This window comes from Sinocyclocheilus grahami, unplaced genomic scaffold (genome assembly GCF_001515645.1).
Source record: "Sinocyclocheilus grahami isolate Dianchi unplaced genomic scaffold, SAMN03320097.WGS_v1.1 scaffold291.1, whole genome shotgun sequence".
In the NCBI taxonomy this organism is placed as follows: domain Eukaryota; kingdom Metazoa; phylum Chordata; class Actinopteri; order Cypriniformes; family Cyprinidae; genus Sinocyclocheilus; species Sinocyclocheilus grahami.
Window position 1 is genome coordinate 413476 of NW_015505470.1, and position 21751 is coordinate 435226.

At 35.7% G+C, this 21751-nt stretch overlaps 2 protein-coding genes across 7 annotated transcripts in view; both read right to left on the reverse strand.

Moving 5' to 3' along the window:
* Positions 1–13500, reverse strand: part of LOC107600764 (general transcription factor II-I repeat domain-containing protein 1-like) — a 31005-nt gene extending 17505 nt beyond the window's left edge. For 3 of the 6 annotated variants that reach the window (XM_016292723.1, XM_016292724.1, XM_016292718.1), the window contains exons 1-9: positions 13102–13500; positions 5355–5484; positions 5126–5267; positions 4817–4996; positions 4521–4704; positions 3050–3348; positions 2784–2879; positions 1007–1090; positions 324–507 (exon numbers count right to left, since the gene is read on the reverse strand). In XM_016292723.1, coding sequence (XP_016148209.1) covers positions 324–507; positions 1007–1090; positions 2784–2879; positions 3050–3348; positions 4521–4704; positions 4817–4996; positions 5126–5267; positions 5355–5480 — 1295 coding nt within the window. In that variant the 5' untranslated portion in view covers positions 5481–5484; positions 13102–13500. Of the gene's footprint in view, positions 1–323; positions 508–1006; positions 1091–2783; positions 2880–3049; positions 3349–4520; positions 4705–4816; positions 4997–5125; positions 5268–5354; positions 5485–13079 lie in introns of all 6 variants that reach the window. The other 3 variants (XM_016292722.1, XM_016292720.1, XM_016292719.1) reach the window with 3 other exon arrangements.
* A 3525-nt stretch (positions 13501–17025) lies between these two features.
* The window catches only part of LOC107600781 (CAP-GLY domain containing linker protein 2), a gene marked incomplete at its 5' end in the record, with an annotated part of 53635 nt that continues 48909 nt past the window's right edge, over positions 17026–21751 (reverse strand). The window contains 6 exons of the mRNA XM_016292749.1: positions 17026–17605; positions 17683–17745; positions 17874–18062; positions 19487–19646; positions 20377–20533; positions 20683–20766. Of these exons, the coding sequence (XP_016148235.1) occupies positions 17594–17605; positions 17683–17745; positions 17874–18062; positions 19487–19646; positions 20377–20533; positions 20683–20766 (665 nt within the window). The remainder of the gene's footprint in view (positions 17606–17682; positions 17746–17873; positions 18063–19486; positions 19647–20376; positions 20534–20682; positions 20767–21751) is intronic.

A 21751-nucleotide genomic window follows, 5' to 3' on the forward strand; every position in this document is an offset into this window, starting at 1 on the left:
GGCATAATATCAACGTAAATAAATGAGCCATTTGTTCCGCTTTAAATTCAAAGTAAAATATTGTAGCAAATACACTATTTAATTTTCAAAATTATGTTTTATTTATTATTTTATAATATTGTTTAAATCATCCTGCGGGCCGGATTGGACACCTCTGTGGGCCGTGTTCGGCCCGCGGGCCGTATGTTTGACACCCCTGGTTTAACAGTTCTGGTTTAACTCTGACTATGGCTCTATTCATCTTAATTGACACAAAAGGAAATCTCTCTCATCAGGTCAACGTAAGTTCTCCAATATAAGTAGGTTTAGATGGAGTTTCAAACCTTTTGACAACAAAGCGGACAGCATGCCTTTCTTCCAGGATCCGTTTGAGTTTAGGCACACCGTAAGTGCATGGTCTCTTGAAGGGAATCTTGTCTGGAATTCCAATGATCTCTACTGCCTCAGGATCACAGGCGATTTTCCGGTATGGCACAGGAACCATGTGATCCAGGCCTAATGCTTCAGCTAAAATAAACATCAATCAAGTGATGAGTTAAACCTGACGTGTGTGATATTCTGCGCTATACCAAATAGAACTGAAAAAAATAACTGTTTTTAAACAATCCCCCGACTGCCATTGGTCAACCAAACAGGTAGTCCCACCCCAAACGCGCACCATTGGTTGAGCCAATGTTGCTAGTTGTTTTGATGGATATTCAGATGAATCAACCAACTAATGGTTTACTTACAGTTCTCTGCATATTAATCTGGGAAAAGAGAAAATACTATAACCTTATAAAGCCTACTGTATATTTGATACACACATTTCTAAGGCCTGTAAATTATCAACAAATTTTTTTTTTCAAAAAGTTTAATAAATTATATATTTTTTAAATTGACTGTTTGCATTGTTTGCATCATTTCAATAGAAAGCTAGAGCTAGATAGGTATTTTATCATCAATATGCAGTATTTTATTGTATAGTGGTATGACTGTAAATTCTGCATTGTGCACTTCAGCTCACCATATCTACTGTTGAAGAGGATCTGAACACATTCTCGAAGGGTGTTGATATCCTCAGTCTCCCTGATGAACGAATCCCATTTTTCTGGGCATGCAATAAAAAAACATTATCATGTAAATACTTCTGTCATATATGTTGCCTATTAAGGTGACAGCAATAGCGCCACAGTCTCAATCAATATTTTCTGAAATGTATTTGTATATACTGAGGTTTTCCTCTGTTCTTTTAGACATAGGAGACAATTAAGGCAGGTCTTGACTCTCTGCAGTTACTGATGATCTCATGCTGATCTTTTGAGAGGAACAGACTTTGGTAGCCCAGGTGACTTGGCCAAACTCCCATTACTACTGCCCACTCTGCCAAGATCAACCCTCTTTATGTCTCATTCGACTGTAGTTGTATCTAAACAAATACCACTTATATAATAAAAAATAATGTGTTGATCATAAGGTATGACTGATTTATTTACCAAGAGCTTAATATATGATCTGTGTTTTCATACTGGGAGGAATAGTTCACCCAAAATATTAGGTCATTATTTACACACCCTATTAAGTCATTCCAAATCCATATGCTGTTATTTTTCAGTGAAACTTAGGAGAAATTCTGAAGAATCATCATGCCATATTTTTTGTAAACTAAACAACAGATAATGATTAACATATTAATATGTCATGCTCCAAAAAAGGAAAGGAGTCCGAATGACTAGTTCACTTCATCCCCTCAGGCAAAGCTCTGAAATGGATTGCAAAATTGTCTTGCCTTGAAAACTTTAAGGCAAAACACTACAAGCAAAACCATTGATTTTTCAAGCACTGATCATTTTTGAGATTTTGTGCTATTTGTTTCGACAACTTTCATTTGATTCCATAAATTGTATTTCAGAATAGTGGAAAGAAAACATCCAAAATATTTAAGTGTTTATTTTATGACACTTTATTTTTTGTGTCTGTAGATTTCAATTACAATACATATCTTTAAAGCTGCTGTTTTTATTCTGAAGGTTAATATATCATTCACCTGATTTGTATAACATTTTTATTCCTAAAAACATGGTAAAACAAATAAATGGCTGTTGACAGTGTGTTGACCTTTAGCTTTAATACGTCAACAAACTGAAACAAGAATTTGAACCTGGCTTTATCCAATGTTCAGCTCTCTGTACTGGAAATGTATGCAAATTGGTGAATATTTATTTAGATAATGCCTCATATGCATTTTGAAACATAACATTTAAAAGAACTGGTAATACAAAACAGTTGTCTATCTGTGATTAATCAACTAGTAATCGCCAAAGTATGAGCACTACAGTGAAGAGGAAGATTATTGGTGAATAATGACTAATAAAATTATGAATAATGGCAATATTTTCAATCGTCATGCGTAGCATAGCACAGGAGTCATCTGGACAACTTTTACGCTTTTTTGGTGGATTTTTTGTTTGTCCTTTTTGGTCACTATGAAATGGTGTTACATGGAAAAAACTTTAAGATTCTTCAATAATTCTCCTTTTGTGTTCACTATATAACAGCACATGGGTTTGGAACAACATGGGGTGAACAAATAATGTCAGAACTTTCATTTTTGGGTAAACTATCACTTTAAAGTGTGAGAAGATCCCTTGTCTTTGCATTTTAGGGAGCAAATTAACTCGGTCTATATCCTGTTCTAGTTATATTACAGACACACTGCTTGGGACCCCATAAAACCCACTGAAAATGAAGGCCAGCTTGTCCTTGGCTAGACACTGTAATGGTGAGTACAGTCTGTCGCCCACCTGATTTTTCATGCACTATGGAGAACAGAAGGCGCTTGGAGACATGGATGCTGGGAGGGCTCTGGGTAAGATCCGCTGCCAGCCCTATTCGCTCGCCTGGAAGAGACACACACAGTCAGAGCAATAAGCTCAGAGTTAAGCACATAAAAAAGAAGCACATCCATATGCTTCAGCACCTACACAAGTGGTAACATGCATCATAAGTGCACCTCTAATTTACACAGAAAGACAGTGGAGGCCAATGTATACAGAAAGGAGGCTCTTACCATTGTCAGCACATTCCTTGGCCTGAACCGCTTTCTCTTCAGCAGACGCCCACATGCCCAGCCGCTCTTTACCTATGCTGTGCAGTGATGTGGGCTTCAGGTCCAGCTTGCTATCTGGGTGGGGCTGGGAGGACATGGGCATGCCGTACAGGAAGCTGGAGAGCATGGAGTTGCTAGCAGACGCTTCCTGCACAGAGGGTTTGACAGAGGCGTGGTTGCTTATGCTCTTTGAGGTCGAAGAGTGATGGTTGACTTCCGGACAGGATTTGGCATCCCGAGAGGGTTCCTCTGGTGTTCTACTAAAATAAATAAATAAATAAATAAATAAATATCACACAGACCATTTTTGGTCTTTGTTCATAAGGTGCTGATAATGATAATATGATAAAATAATTATAAATAATGATCAAATTGACAGAACTGATCATTTCAATGACTAATTTTAATAATAATAAATAAACAAAAAAATATAACTGATTTTTTAAGTTTGTAAATTATTTTATACACCAACTACTCATACCAGTGAACTTTTTTTCATTTATATGATTTTAAACAAAATACAGACCATAATAGATTCACTAATTATAATGGAAAACATGATCAAATATGATAATGACATATGTCTTTTATGGATCCTGTAATAAATACAGTGTTAAAGAGGTACAGTATACAGTACACCATGCAAAAGTTTGGGGTCAGTAAGATTTTTAAATGTTTTTGAAAGAAGTCTATTTCATCAAAGCTGCATTTATTTGATACAATAATACAATTAAAAACAGTAACATTATGAAAAATGAATACAATTTACAATAACTGTTTTCTATTAAAATACATTTTAAAATGTAATTTATTCCTGTAATGGCTAAGCTGAATTTTCAGCAGCCATTAGTCCAGTCTTCTGTGTCAAAAGATCCTTCGGAAATCATTCTAATATGATGATTTGGTGCTCAAGAAACATTTATCAATGTTGAAAACAGTTGCGCTACTTAATATTTTTGAGGAAACTGTGGTAATTTATTTTTATTTTTTTCAGGATCCTTTGATGAATTGGATTTGGATTTGAAACAGACACTCTTTGTTACATTGTAAAAAGTCTTTACTTTCACTTTTGATCAATTTAATGCATTATTGCTGAATTACAAATATTAACGAGTATTAAAATCTTGTTTAATAAGGATATTGTCCTTATACTCTGAGATGAATATTGAATTGCTGCTAATAGACATAAGACCAAAAGCTTATATATCTTATTATGTGAGGTTTTGCAGAAAGAAAACCAACATGAAACCCTGTGAAAAATGTTAGATGGTCATAGTTTGAACTTTATGTGAAGAAGGTTATAGAGCAACACTTTTCCATTTTATTATTATTTTACATTCTCGTTCAGTCAAACTCAGACCTTGCGTGAACAGGCCTTTGCTTTCTGCCCATGACTCCACAAGCATATTATAAGAATAAAGTAGATGAAGACCTTTTGACTATGAAGCGGATGCGGTTGCTCTGCTCTAAGATCTTCATTAAGGTTTTGGTGTCATATTCCGAAGGCTTTCTCAGAATTACACCATCAGGCAGGCCATAGACAACCACTGAGTTGGGATCCTTGAGAATCCAGTCATAAGGCACAGGGACCAGGCTGCTTTTCCCAACAGCCTCACCTGAAACAGTGGATAAACGTGTTTTGATTTGTGCCAAATATTATACCTCCTGTATCTTTACTTTTTTTTTTTCCCTGCATAATAATATAGAGAAAATCTTAACCAGACTTACTATAAAGCACGCTGAACACCTCCTCCACCATCTTCCTCAGGACGAAGATGTTGGAATGAGTGTCTGTTAAGGCTCTCTGTCTGCCCGGCTGCCCGCAGTCTTTGCCAGTCCTGCTGCAGTCCACTTCAGGAACTTTGGCGTGGGAGTTCATGGAGGTCAATGCTTGCAGACAGGACACTTCTGTGAAAATAAATCTGTTATTCCTTAGGAAACAGCAAAAAACCCTTTAAACGCCTGCAGTATTATATGCAGCTTCATACACAATCATTCAAAATGGTTGTGTTCAATTTTGATTTCATGTTGACTCACTGCAGAACTTGTGAAAGTCTGTCTGTATTTCCTTTCTGGAATTTAGGAAGATTCGTCCCTTCTCTGTTCCCACAGCGATCACGCTGTCTTCATGCACAGTGACACAGGCCACCTCAGCATTCAGTTTAGACATGGCAGAGCACTGCAAACACAATTCACAAGTAATCCACCAAAATGCTGCATAAAACTCACACTGTAAGTATCTTTAAACTTATCGAGACGTTCTTACCACAGAGTCCAGGGCAGACACAAGGCTGGTGAGGATCTCTTGTCTGGCTGACACTTGGGGAACTTTAAGCTCTGGCCGAGAGTTGGTCCTCATCCCATCACAGCCCAGCTTCCGTATCTGTGCCATTCTTCTGCAGGAAAAGACACAGGATGAAGCACACTGAAATTCAATGCAGGTTTATAATGTTACACTAAAATAGACTGAATTACTCATTGAGTTAAAACTAAAATCACATATCAGTTGTTCTGCCAAAAGTTTGGGTAGGGTTACACTTTATTTTAAAGTGTTCTTGATACAAGGCAATTGCACAAATAAGAACAAGAGTAGTATTAATTAACAACATGTACTTATTATGGAAGTTTGTAATTATGCATAATTTACTGCTTTTACTATAGTAAGGACATGTAACATGTAGCAAGAACACTAAAATGAAATGTCAGCAAAGTATGTAATAAGATTGTTAAAGGACTTTACAAAAGACACCATATTTAATTGGACACAAATAAAAACTAATGTTTAAGGGACAGATGTACAGTCTAAAAAATAACTGTGAAAAGCATCTCTTGCTATTGAGTTGAGCACACAGGATACACAGAAAAACAAACATGCAATGACATTATTGAGTGTAATCCAATTATGAACAAATGACTCATGTGAAGGAGGTTGTTCTTTTCACGAACTCACTAAATAAGGGAAATTACTTAATCAGCATCTGACTGACTAAACTGCATGTTCTCATTATTTTCAATGATGTCTGTCTCAAAATGAATTGATGAATTGTGAACTCAAGGTTCATGAAACTTGAGAGTTGCTTGTGACAAAATTTAGTTAAAGAAATTCATCTGCTACAGATTTTGTGTAACAAATGTTATCTGAATAATTACAAAAATTATTTATAGAGAGAGAAAGAGAGAGAGAGGCTGGTAATTAATATAATTTCCTTTAGTGTGCCATCCAAAAATGTCCTCGTAAAAAAGCTGTTTGTGATGAGCTTTGGTTCATCATGTGACTTTCTCATCACCACTAGTTTTTGGTGGGCCGGATGCCTCTGCCTGAGCGTAATCTTACATACAACATTCTGAACAACAGCACCAACAATTCATATCTCTAGTTCATTTCGGATTCATTCAAACCACCAAATCTAATTGACTACTTTGGGTCCTTAGTTGGAAAATAAAGTTATGCTACACTGTAAAAATGTTTTACAGTGTTTTTTGAATAAAACAAAGATTACTGGATCATGTTTTACAAGAAAACACAATGTCAGTCTTTCTACTTCAAATTCCGCATTTAATTCAATGGGTTACTTGGCGTTTTCTTTGTAATTATTTGTGAAACTTACTAGGATTTTATTTCAGTGTATATTATGATGCTTTAGCATAATGGGTGTCAGAATCAGCACTTGCATTGCAAGTTTTCAGACAGTAAAACAAACTAGATTTTCACATTTTATGAAGAAAATGTGAGAGGTGCTTGCACATTCAAATCTTTCTCACAATGCCAGGTTGCAATGCAATGCAAGGTGATCCCACTAGTTTTTGGTGGTTATCAGTGCATTATAATGGTTCAAAACAGATATTAGTACTTCAGTAAGTTGGTTTATTAATATTACATCAGTTAATGAAATACGGTATTTTTATTGTGAATTTAAGTTAAGTCTGTAAAACCTAAAATGCTGTTAACATATTTTTAACGGTGAAGTTCTGGCAACCACAGCTGCCGGTATTTTACCGTAAATGTCACAGATTGTTTTTACAGTGTAGCAAATAGCTACTAGAATTCTTTAGGAAACAGCGATATGCCGTCTACACTGATTACGGTCTGCAGGAATCACAGACATGATGAAAAAACAATAACAACTAATCCCAACTAATGGTCTCATAATTACGTGCAAAAACAAACCAATATGCTTTTTTAATCATATACTAAAGAGTAAGAAGGTTTCAAGCTCCCCATTAACTTTTTCAAATATTTTTGGCTGTACAAAATGTATTGAAGGGTGGAAAAACCTGTAAGAAGCTTTGGAAAGTGATAGTAATACTCTTCCCTGTGCTAATACACCAAAATCCGTCACACACATGTGAAAGTAGCTAATTACGATAAGCCTTTGTCAACCAATTAAAGCTAGCTCAGATTATTGCCGTAAAACCCTTCACCCTTAATTTGTTCTCCTTGGAAGCAAGACAGGGCCTGGAAGCATGAGCCCTCTAAAGTGAACTACTTTACCCGTCCCTCTCGACAGATGCCCCCCTGAATCCAATCTCGATTTCAGCCACGTCGGCTCTGAAAGCTATAAACTTGAGTACGGACTAAACTAAGGTGGGTTTAAAAACAAGCACACACCAAACAACAGTTTAAAGATGAAAAACAAGCAAAAACAGCAGGGATGACGAATGTGAGCTGTAAAACAAATAAATAAATAATGCAATCCTAATTCCGGGCCTTGTGTTCACATGGCAACTGCAATCCGTTTCCTTGGAAACTAATCTGGAGGCATGTGAACAATGCAGCACTGGCCTTTAATCTCTCCAGACACTGGGAGCCATTATCCCAGCCTCCGGGCAAAGCCAAAACCACAGACTGCACAGAGAGAGCCCAGTACTACTATTACTCGTCTGAAAACCTCCTATAAATCCTGCTGCAGCTCAAAGCCGGATGCCTCTGCCTGAGCGTAATCTTACATACAACATTCTGAACAACAGCACCAACAATTCATATCTCTAGTTCGTTTCGGATTCATTCAAACCACCAAATCTAATTGACTACTTTGGGTCCTTAGTTGGAAAATAAAGTTATGCTACACTGTAAAAATGTTTTACAGTGTTTTTTTAATAAAACAAAGATTACTGGATCATGTTTTACAAGAAAACACAATGTCAGTCTTTCTACTTCAAATTCCGCATTTAATTCAATGGGTTACTTGGCGTTTTCTTTGTAATTATTTGTGAAACTTACTAGGATTTTATTTCAGTGTATATTATGATGCTTTAGCATAATGGGTGTCAGAATCAGCACTTGCATTGCAAGTTTTCAGACAGTAAAACAAACTAGATTTTCACATTTTATGAAGAAAATGTGAGAGGTGCTTGCACATTCAAATCTTTCTCACAATGCCAGGTTGCAATGCAATGCAAGGTGATCTGGGTCCCTCCTTCAAAAAAATCAGCCATAAAGTTTGTATTTACTTATTTTTATTTTATTTGCCCACTTTATCTCATCTGATAGGCAAAAGTCAAGTCTAGCCATGCCAACACAAAAGAAGATATTTTGAAAAATGATGGTACCAACCACAGTTTTGGTTAGCATCGACTTCCACTTTTTAGACAAAACAAAATAGATATTTCTGCATCGAGTAAAAGACAGAATTTTTGGGTGAACTATGCCATAAAAACTACTTCAAAAATTCACATTTAATTCAATGTGTTACTTGCCATTTCTTTGTAATTATGTGTATACTTGAAAATTCGGACTGAAAATTTGTGCTGTGTGAAACTTGCGACATCTGTGGCATTGTGCTGTGTGATAAAACTGCACATTTTAGAGTGGCCTTTTATTGTGGCCAGCCAAAGGCACACCTGTGCAATAATCATTTATTATGTATATATTTAAATACACACTCATACAGTATATTTTTGAAAGTATTTACATGTATATATTTATATTATATATAAATATATTTAATATACAAACATAACATTTTTCTTAAATATATACATGCATGCTGTTCAGTGTATATACATAATAAATATACACAGCACACACACATATATCTAAACAAAAACTTTTATTTTGGATGCGATTAATCGTTTGACAGCACTACTGAAAATTGTTTAAGGTAAATGTACACCATTGGCCTGTTCAGTGTATATACATAATAAATATACACAGCACACACATATATTATGTAAACAAAAACTTTTATTTTGGATGCGATTAATCGTTTGACAGCACTACTGAAAATTGTTTAAGGTAAATGTACACCATTGGCACAACTTGTGTTGCATGTTCAGAATGTTTTCAGACAGTAAAACAAACTCAATTTTTACATTTTATAAAGAAAATGTGAGCAGTCAAACCGAACTTCCTTCTGCAGAGCACAAAAGAAGATATACTGCATGAAGAATGATGATAAGCAAACTGTTTTGGTGTTTGTTTGTTAGTTTGTAAATGAAGATTATTGGAATTTACAAGAAAATGCTATTTCAGTGTCCTTGAAAATTTCATGTTTAATTCAGTGTGTTACAGCTGTGAAACGTACTAGCAATTTCCAAGTGATTTTTTTAATTAAATCCAAATTAAACAATACACCGATTTTTTGCGTATGTTCTGATACTTCATCAGCCTAATAATAGACATGCATAATAATAGACATCAGAATCTACACTGCAAATAATGTGTAACCTGCTATTTCTTTTTAATTGTGAAATTTACTAGCAATTTCTGAGTGAAAGTAAATCCAAATTAAACAATACACCGATTTTTTTTTTTTTAGCGTATGTTCTGATACTTCATCAGTCTAATAATAGACATGCATAATAATAGACATCAGAATCTACACTGCAAATAATGTGTAACCTGCTATTTCTTTTTAATTGTGAAATTTACTAGCAATTTCTGAGTGAAAATTGTTTCTACACCAAACTTTCATCAGTGTATTCTTCAAGGTAGATCATTTTGAATCTTACCCGAGCAATAACAATGCCTGCCTTAGAAAATAATCTTAATGGGTTATAATCTTAAAAAACTTAGAAGTGTTAAGATGACGCTATTAAATGACATGAATTCTAACAAAACTTTTTGAAGAAAAAGAGATTGGTAATACTTCCTCATTGAACAGGCTTATTCTATCTGCAGGGGCAACTACATTCATCTGACACCTTAAGCTTCACGTATAAATTACGAATTCATGTCATTTAATAGCGTCATCTTAACACTTCTAAGTTTAACAAAACTTTTTGAAGAAAAAGAGATTGGTAATACTTCCTCATTGAACAGGCTTATCCTATCTGCAGGGGCAACTACATTCATCTGACACCTTAAGCTTCACGTATAAATTACTTGTTTTGTACTCTACACTAAGCTTTCTTTGCAGTAGCCAAAAGACATGAGTTAACTATAACAAATATATTTTCTTAGGGTGAAAAAACACTAGAAAAAAATCAACTGGTGACACTCCTAAAAAAAAATTGCAGGAAAAGTAGGGATCCGGACTGAAATGCTTAAATGCACCGATTAATGACTTCCTCCTTGTTAGGAGTCCGCCCTGCCAAAATACCATTTTTTTCATTCACGCTATCTGAGATCCTCAGCTCGAGGGGGAAGCATAATGTAGCCGCTCCTTTACTTCTTGAATTACTGCCTGTATGGTGCTTAAAGATATTACGGCATCTCAAGAAAAGGGTAACGTGGGTTTTATGAGCGGTTTTGCCCTAAGAGGCTTGTGGCTCTGCCATTGATACACAATACTTCTGTTAATAGCCTTTATACAGATTCAGCTCACAGATCCCTTCAGAAACACAACTGTATCTAAATCGTTCAGCTCAGAGGCTGATAATTGACTTTTAATTGGCCCTAAGTCCTTTCACCCTGGACATTTTCCCCAAGGCCACACAAACATGTTGCATCGAGTAAACACAAAGCGCGGCCTCCATGGGAAGATAGGAAGATTTACTTCTGCACTTCAGATCAAAAATGTATTGTTAAAACAGATAACTTAGCTATGTAATGGCCAGCATATGGGAATATGTGGATTGAAAGACTGTGAATCAACCAGCTTTTTAAACCAAAACCAGATGTATATGTTTAAACCAATTTACCGTACAAAATGTACTGAAAACACTTTGATACTTAATGACTGCCATATTGATATACAATTGTATTTACATGCTACTAGTGATTTGCAAGTCTGTTGGAGTAAAACAATACTAAGCGCAAATAATAAAATGCACCTAACTATATAATAAAGATTAGTTAGGATTACAAAATACATAGGCTTACATTTTTTTTTATAAGTTGAAGAGAAAATGCTTTATGTTTCTGCTATGGATATATGTAGATTGAAAAACCTGTTTCAAATTAGGTCATTTTAATACTATTAGTTGTGAATAAACCAGTTTTTTTTTTTTAAACGAATGTCAAACGGCAATGTTTAAAGCTATTTACTTTGAAAAAATTGCTGAAATCATGATACCTTGACTGAATGATTGCCATATTCATATACAACTGTACGTGCTATTCGAAGGTATTTCAAAGAATACCATGGTACTATTTCCATAAAATACGGTGCTTTTGTTATGAAAGGATGAAGGTCTGATTCAGTAGTTCTAAACTGATTCGTAGGCCTGTTGGAGACAGATCTTAAAAAGTACTGAAATCAAGATACTTTGATATAAACTATGGTACTGAATGATTGCCACAGTCATATAGAATTGTATTTACAAGTTCATTCAAATATTACCACAGTTCTACATCCATAAACTATGGTACTTTTCACTGTGCTCAATTGGTGATTCATAAGTGTTTTGGAGTAAAACAATGCTAAACGTAAAATACTGTAAATAAATTCAAATGTAAAACGTAAATAATAAAATGCAACTAACCATATGATCAAGTATAGTTAGGATTACCAAACAATCCCCTTTTTAAAGAGGAGAAAATGCTTTCAGTATCTTTTGCTGTTGGCTTCATACTTTTGTCAGAAATATTGGACGGAAATGAATTGTCTTGGTAATATACTGTAGATAATTACCACAGTTTTTGTTCTATACCGTTCAATCTCTTCTGCTGTTAATTTCCTAGTCAGCCTACATTTAAGCAATCATTTTGCATGTGCAGTTCATGGTAGCATTAATAAACTTTAATCTTAAGAATATGTTGTACAGTAAACAACTGTGGTACTGTGCCCGCTATAAAATCTGGGTGAAGAAAAAGCACAAAGAAACAAGGACAGCTACTACTGTTATAAATAACGTTTACAGGCCCAATCCGACAGCAAGTCATTCTGGGATAGTTCATGTTTCAGTGACAGAACGACATAAATCATAAACTCGCATTGTCTTCATGAATGGATCTGACAGTAGAGAAGTCCTCCGAGGGAAACCCGAGCAAGTTTAGAGACATGTGATATTATTACTCCGCAGCACTTGGACACATTCAGTTATGCATAATAATCTAGAAAAGCAGTCTTCACACAGTGTAGACACAGATTAGCCGCCACTGATAGGTGGATTTGACATTGTAAACATGACCTTCTCAGGTCGACAAACGCGTCTGTGACCACGCCAACCTCGGCGATTTTCATAAGACTGTGCGAAATGAAAACCACTGACTGTAATTTATCACCCAGCCAACAATGGAACCGCTCTATTTAGGCAACTTGCTAGCACTCAAATTGTGTTGCCATTTTCACAAAACAGGAGAATTGCGTCTACAGTGAACTAAAACGCAGAACGCAAAGGCGTTTAATTGTTTATCTTATCTAGGGTGTATTATAACGCGTGCTACTTTGATAAAAGCGTCTAAAACATCGCGTCGAGCGACACGGATTCGCGTGCGGAGCGTTAGCATGATAGCCAGTGTGCTAACACTCCTAGCCATCCTCCTCCCCCCCTAAATTATAATCTGTAATTTCACTTTTTCAACATCCATAAAAAGTCACGTGCTCAAGAACGATACTCGTAAATGGTTTTTAATTCATGCATATACAGAATTACATTTCATCCTTACCGATTTCCCCGTGTTTAATTACCTTATGCTGTCAATCCCGGAATAGGTTTATTCTCCGTTTAATCCAATGGTAGTGAGAGCTGAATTCCCATCTAAAGAAAGGCGATAGCGACTTTCTTAAATGTCATAATCTCCAATGGTTTGTAGTCTGCTGAACTGAAATCGACGTGATTTATTTGATCAAGTTGCCCCGTTTTCTTTCTGTTTTCTTTAACAGAGGAGTGTGTCCCCTTTCTTTGTTCTGTAATCCAGTAAAATTGAAAGTCATTCGCCTCCGCTAATCCCAGCCCAACTCAACAACAGCACCTATTGGCTGTCATTTACATACAGGGTTAAAGAACCGCTGGAACAGCACTCGCAGGTCAACTCTTTTGACATTGTGACTGTAACATGTCCATATTTCTCTCTGCCCATCGCCACAGCCCCCCTGTTATCGCTGCTTTATTTTAAGAGGAACCAGACCGTTGCAAATAAGAGCAAACGGTGCGCCTGATAACCTGTACCGTTCCGCGGTCCATCGATGTCGTGAATCTGTAAATACATTTATGATTATAAGAGAAGGATAACGCAACGTAAAAAACCCCGATGCAACACATCTTAAATAGTATAATAAATAGGCTGTCTGATATTTTCCACTGCATCTAATAAATTCATTTAAAAATAAATGAAAATGATATATTTTGCACAAAAATATATAAATATGCTATATGAATTACCCGTTTTAAATGTGATATTTGTTATGTCCTTTGTAGTTACATTAAAAATGCTCATTTGTGATATTAACCTCATCAAAAGTTCAAGTATAATTATTCCGAATTATCATATGAAATAACATAATTCATCCCACTTTTAACCATGGAAGAGTTTGTTATTAGTAAACAAGCACTGAAGGGTACTATTATATCTGGTTTCTTATTAGTAGTAGTCTAAATAACGAAAAGTGCATGCATTCATTCATTTCACTAAAACTGTCTGGGTTTCAGAGACCCCAAACTTGGTGGGATATGGTCTCAAATCCCAAATACACACCTTTGTCAAACACTAGGTGGCGCTATTATAAGTGTATTTTTTTTTACAAAATGTCAATAATTCTGCAACAGGTTCAAAAGTTCTTTGAATTCCTGGGTCAAGACCAACAAAACATGTGTCTCATATGTAATTTCTGCCTATAAGATTGTTAGAATTCATGGCAAACGAAACAAGAAAAGAGGAAGATTAAAAGCAATTACATTTCTAGGTGTGGCCCACAATGACAAACTGCCATAAAATACCTGGAAGACATTAGGATGTTTACAGGATATGCACCATATTTTGGCCAGTTATGCTTATAGGACCCAGCAAACACAAAAACTATACATTTCAAAATGTTGTATTTTGGTCACAGTTCAACCAAAATTTAAGTAACTTAAAATTACTGGAATAAACATAATGTAACATGTCTGGAATATATTAAACATGTATCAAATATAGGCCTAATAATAGTCATTTTGTATAGTTTTGAATAGTATATTTCTTCATGTCTAGCATGTGACAGAATATCATGGCAGCATGATGATGATCTGTGATCACAAACTGCTGTCCACCAACAAAGCCTAGAGAGCAACAGAACCGCCTTCAACAGTTTGGCTGGTTTGTTTCATGTAATGTCTCTCCCTAACGGCGTAACATTGTAATGCGTGCATCCCTCCCCACTGTCAGTCTGTAGTGGCCGCTCATTAGGTTTGCTGGTGGAAATCATGTTCTCGTTTGCAGATATGTATCTTCAGATGGCCCTGGTGCCCATACGGCCAACATATTTTGCACTCCGGATATTGCACTTACAATACACAGACCAGTTAGACTTAAAAACATATTGGCTCACATCTTCGACGATTTGAGGAATGAAAATTCGTTTAACTTTTTATTAAGCATGCCTCTTGATGATATATGGTATTTTTAAACTATGAGTTTAATCTGTTACACTATTTTTTAAACTATCGTTTAACACTCACAAGTTTAATTTATTTCCATTTTTGTCCAGCCTACTAAAATACTGTAGCTACCATTTACAAGAACTATAACTACTGGTACCAGTTAAAGGGACAATTCTGTCATTTTTCTTATTTATTTTTTCTGCTGAACACAAAATAAGATATTTTGAAGAATGTGGGTAACCAAAGTATTGCAGGTTCCCACTGACTTGCATAGTATTTTTTCCCCTCCATACTGTGGAAGTCAATGGTGGCCAGCAACTGTTTAGTTAACCCTTACTCTTCAATATATATATATTTTTGGCGAACTATCACTTTAAACAGTACATGCAGGATTAAGGTAAAGGTATAAGAATTAGCCATTAAAAATCCCATATTACTGAGCACTAATCTGAATATTAATGCATCCCAATATGGTGGAAAAATATGACCGTAACCTTTTCAAATAAAATGTTAAAGCTGCAGTCCGTAACTTTTGGCGCTCTAGCGGTTAATAAACAGAACTGCGTGCGTCGTGCGGAAGAACATTGTAGCCGGAGCTACTTCTCTGTTTATGTCTATGGCGAATCACGCAGATACTGGGCTACTCCGCAGCGGTTCCACCAGTACCAGTCTGAAATAGTCCGAATATAAATACTTATTACAGGTGTACCGTAGTGATTCAGGACAAGCCAAAAACACGGTTTGGAAAATGGATTCATGGCGTACTCGCTTATTGTATACATTTTGAACACAAAAAAAGTTACGGACTGCAGCTTATAAGTAAAAGCATGACATTTTCAGGTTCAAATAGCAAAATTTCTTGAGATTGACAGATAGATTCTTTCATATAGTGTATATAGTATAAAGTGGTGAATTGGAAAGTGCTTATATACAAACCGTTCCCTTTTGAAAATAAGAGGAAACCACTTGTTACAAATCAAACACAACAAAGTGTCTCTTTTGTTAATGTTTAATTACTGATTCTTGGGACCCATTACAGCAAGTGGTGAGTGAACTGCTTCCCAACAGATAAAAGGCATTTTTATCGAATCCAACTGCAATCTAAAGCAATTTCAACAGCAAAACTTGGGGCCAGCCCTATCATTTTCCCTATTCCTTTTGAAAAAGAAAATTCTTTCTTGGTTGTAATGACAATCACATCAGTATAAAGTTGCCTAATGAACAAACACGACCTAATTGCACAGTATTTCATCCACATGGTTTTTCAAAGGAGAGAATCAATTCTGGAATACCACTGAGCAGACACTGAATTACGGGATTGCAGTTATGTTTTGTACCGTTTCTGTTTTAACATCAGATTTGTTACTACAAAGGTGTGTATGGACAGAGAAATCTGATCAGAGAGAAAATGCTAAACAGTCTTTCTTGATCTTTTAAGGGGAGGTACTACAGTTGATCCTTTCCTTTTATCAAAATACTTACTTGGATATGAACAAAAAAATGCAAGCTTCTTTACTTTAAATATTATATAAAATGCTGTGTGCATGTAAATTAACACGCTTTTTTTGCACTTTTTGTTTTTGTTGTAAAGACAACATTAAAAAGGCAAATGAAAATCCAGCTTTATCATTTGGGCAAAAATAGTTCATAAGAGTCAAAACTGTTAAATTCAGCTAAAAATGGTCACTTGTGCATGTAGTACCTCCTCTTAAGTGTGTCAAGAAAATATTATCCAATATGAATTAAAAGAATGAAATGATTCAGCAAATGATTCCAAATGAAGCAAAAGCTGTTGGTTCATTGTTCATTTAAATTAACTACAGGATGGGAGTTGGCATTGTCGGCCATATTACAAACGTATAATATTACAAAAGTATGCACCGATATTGACTGAATCTGCAATACTGGTTCTTGAAGCTTTACGGTGCACCTTAACTTGCTAATTCTGTTGAACATGGTTGCGGAATACTGTATAATTCATACCTTAAAATTGATGTCTCTATGAAGAAAATCAACACAAAAATGAGCAGGAATGGAATAAGGGAGCCTGTCTGGTTTATTTACTTGTTTGCTACAGTGACCAGAACTTCAAACCTTATGCCTGAAGTTGGCCAGTTTATCTCTTCGAATATACCATTTTTAAAAAGCATAGATGGCAAATAAGTTAAACGGTATAAATTGAGGCCAAAAATGTTTCCTAAACTGCAAACGGTTACAGCCAACTGAGAGTATAGCAGGGCATTGGATTTTCCGAGGATTCAAGTATCCTGACCGACATTCTCTCATTTGTTAAATCGGACAATATTGTCCATCTCGGAGGTAGTCGACAGGGTCGGTGTGTCAGTTTGTCCGTGTTGTACCACTGACCTTAAAAACCACTTCCGTTATGTCTTTGTATAGCATCTCGGATCATTTTAGATATTCTTCGATTCGTGGTTTCGGTTTGTTCATCTATAAAGTCATTGTTTTGGTGTTAACTGTAAACAGAAAATAAGATGTCCAGTGAAGCATTAGTCCAAAGGTCTAGGCATCAAATTGGCTTCTTCTTTCCCAATGCACCTCCATTCTTCCCTAAACATCTGAGAACCGTTTTAGCCCTCATCAGTGTTCTTCCTAGACAGAGAAGCAGAGTTTAGGATGATACAGAAATGTTAGGATTCTAAATCCTCTTCGAATAAAGATCTATTAACCTCTTGTGTGAAGGAAGTGTCTTCTTGATGGATTCCATTTGCAGAATTAGCACTAGCATGTGCCTGTGAACACAAAGAACGAGCATTTCAATATTTGTGACACTGCTGGACCATGTTAGTGTGTCCATTGAAGAAATAGCCAGGAGCAGTAGCAAGTTGAGGTGAGGTGCTGCTAACTGTCTGTTGTTTACCTGGTTCTTGTCTGGTCGGGTGCGCATGGCCTGCACTAGCTGGTCCACGTGTTGGTTGTGTTCCAGAGCGTTCCTCAGGGCATCTTCTGTGTTCAGCAGCCTTTGACGCAGACGGGCCACCTCTGTGTCTGAAGCAGATGGGTCCATCATCGAGTATCGACGGTGGTCTGGAGATGACCTCTCCCGTCCCTGATGCACAATATATCAGTGAGCGTATCAGTCACAGTCAAAAATAGTGTTTTATATAATAAAAGCATCTTCTGTATACATATATATATATATATAAAATACACTTTTTCTTATTTTACTTTGAGATATACATAAAAAATACATCCTATTATTTACTGCATGACTTAATATAATAAATAAAATAAAATAAACACACCGACCCCACCACAAAATGAAAAAAGTATCACAGTTTCCTCAAAAATATTAAACAGCACAACTGTTTATGTATATTAATGTTTTCAACATTGATAATTAGGGATGTAAGGATATCAAAATCTCACGATACGATATAATATCACGATATGAAGTCCACGATACGGTGTTTGTTGCGATATTTGAAATAGACAAATGAAGAATTGGAAAAAAATCTGAATTTTGTACATTTTAAAGTTAAATTATTCTATCTAATGCACTTTGAGAGTCCAAACCATGTTCTTAACTAAGAAAACGTAAGTCTTCTTATAAGTATTATATTAATAATATAAAATAACAATTTTATATTATTTATTCCTATGACAGTAATAGCCAAATATTTTAAAACAATTGCACTGTAAAATACAGTAAATGAAAATGAATATTTCACTGGTATGTTATTTTTGCTTTACACTACAGTAGGGAAATGACAATACTTCTTTCTTAATTTCTACACTTGAAAAGAGATATTTTGTTTTTAATTTGGACTGCATTTAAACCACTAGCTGTCAGCAATGCATATATAGAGCTTTTATTTTGAAGGAAAACAGGCTTACAAAAACTCTAGGTCTCTCTAGATCTCTAGATCTAGGTCTCACTACAAATCTAGTGAAATGCTGTAATCATCTGCTGCGAAAATAAAGCAGAACTGGTGGCAACACTTTTTGCCCAGAAGACTTATAGTTTCATATCATCATGTGGCCACGATAATATCAAGACAGTTTTGCTATCGCGATATCACGATATTGATAATATCATTACATCCCTATTGATAAGAAGAAATGTTTCTTGAACAGCAAATAAGCATAATAGAATGATTTCTGAAGGATCATGTGACACTGAAGACTGGAGTAATGATGCTGAAAATTCAGTTTTACCACCACAGGAATAAATTACATTTTAAAACATTAAAATATAAACCAGCTATTTTAAATTGTAATGATGTTTCATAATATTACCGTTTTTACTGTATTTGTGATTAAATAGTTGCAGCCTTTGTCATCCAAAAATTTAACAGACTCCAAACTTTTCAACAATCGTGTATATACATATATTTGTGTCTGGGAGGAAAATTTGATTAGTAAAGAAAAATTCACTTAAATTGAATTTAAATGTGTCAACAATGACATGAGATGTGTGTCATAAAACAGCAGCAACGGCTGTAGTCGCAGGTTTCTGTTCATATATCTCACCAGCAGCAACAGTTTCTCTCGCAGAGTTTTGATGTCGTCCTGTAGTTTCTGTTCTTTCACCCTCCACTCGGCTCTGTGGACTTCACGGCCAAGGTCCCGATCCACTCCTGCAGAGTGACGCGGAGATTCCAGCAGTAACACCCGAAGCTCATTCAGGCTCCTGATATGTACACACACACACACACACACACACACACACAGAGAAAGACAAAATATTGCATAAAAATATTAATAACAACATAAAATTTATATATTAGGGCAACATCCTTCGGTATTGCAATGTGCGCTTGACCTAATCAAAGCCAACCAACTCGGTGTAATAAGCTTTTGTTAATAAGTTTTAGTTCTTAATAAAGGATAGTCCACCCAAAAATGAATTTTACTCGCCCTCAAGTCTTTCCAAATCTGTATGAGTTTCTTTAATCAGCAAAGAAACTCATACAGATTTGGAAAGACTTGAGGGTGAGCAAATGATGACAAGATTTTCATTTTTAGGTGGACTATCCCTTTAAGGGCAGAGCCCAAACCCCTGACAGGATATTCACTGTCAGCATGTAGTATTGATTGAAAAACTTCGTAACTGTCTTCATTAACTCAAATTGCTCTTGAGTAGATTACAATCAGCAATGGCTAACCATTTATCCTAGTGTATTGGGGAAGCAATACAATCCAGATGATGGTTCTCCATGACAGGAATAAAATAGAGGCTCAAGTACACACTATATTCAAGTGTAAGTTAGATGACTAAAGCATTTCTTGAAATGTGCTTTAAAAAACAAGTATTTCCATGTGGACCACATGCTGTCATTATCATCTCAAGTGCTTAAAAGCTCACTCAAACCTGTAATAAATCACAAAGTGCCCTCTCCTCCTCCATGAATGCTCTTTACCTCTCTTTCTTCAGAAGCTCCTGGCTAATAATCACAAGCTGGCCTGATGCATCATGGGATTTTTTGGTCATGGACTCCAGCTCCACCTCCAAGCACGTCTTTTCCTCAACGAGTCCATCTGCCACCTTCTCTCTCAAACGAACCTTTTCCTCCAAGGCTACACACAAGATGCAGTTGCAATTATTAGAAGTAGAATAAAATATCATTAGCATCATCCTATGGTACGTTATATATAGCTCTCTTAGTTGTTTCACAAAAAACATAATGAGAATGACATAAATGTAACACTTTAAATGTGGTAATTACCAGTTATTTGGGTCTTTAGGGCATCTACTTGGGTTGTTAGAGTGGATACTTCTTTTTCCCTTTTTGTGAGTTTCTCCAGAGTTTCTAATAGGAAGTTTGAAGTCATAAACACAGGTATAGAGAACTTTCACATGCTGAAATGTCTGAAAACTACTGTATAATTACTTTTTAAATTTAGATTAACAACATTTAGGAAAACAACGTTTTCAGTAACAATGCATTGAAGTGATCAAAAGTGACAGTAAAGACATTTATGATGTTATAAAATATTTCTTTTTCATATAAATGCTGTTCTTAAAAAACAACAGATCATGGTTTTCACCAAAAACTGTTTTTAACTGTGATAATAGAAAATCTCTCTAAACATTTCTGCTGACCATGTGACACTGAAGACTGAATTAATGGTTGCTAAACAATAGCTTTTAAATAAATAAAAATGTAATAAATAGCATTTTAAATTATATTGCAATAGAAAACAGCTACAGTGCCGTGAAAAGGTTTTTGCACCCTTCCTGTTTTTTGCATATTTGTCACACTTAAAAGATTCAGATCATTAAACAAATTTTAATATTAGACAAAGATAACCAGAGTGAATACAAAATGCAGTTTTGAAATAATGATTTCATTTATTAAGGGAAAAAAGCTATCCAAACCTGCCTGGCCCTACGTGAAAAAGTAATTGCCCCCTAAATCTAATAACTGGTTGTGGCACCCTTTGCAGCAACAACTGCAATCAAGAGTTTGCGATAACTAGCAATGAGTCTTTCACATCGCTGTGGAGGAATTTTGGTCCACTCTTGTTTGAAGAATTGTTTTAATTCAGCCACTTTGGAGGGCTTTCGAGCATGAAAGGACTGTTTAAGGTCATGCCACAGCATCTCAATCGGATTTACGTCCGGACTTTGACTTGAGCCATTCAGAGGTGGACTTGCTGGTGTGTTTGGGATCATTGTCCTGCTGCATAACCCAAGTGCGCTTGAGCTTGAGGTCACAAACTGACGGCTGGACATTCTCCTTCAGGATTTTCTGATAGAGTGCAGAATTCATGCTTCCGTCAATTATGGCAAGT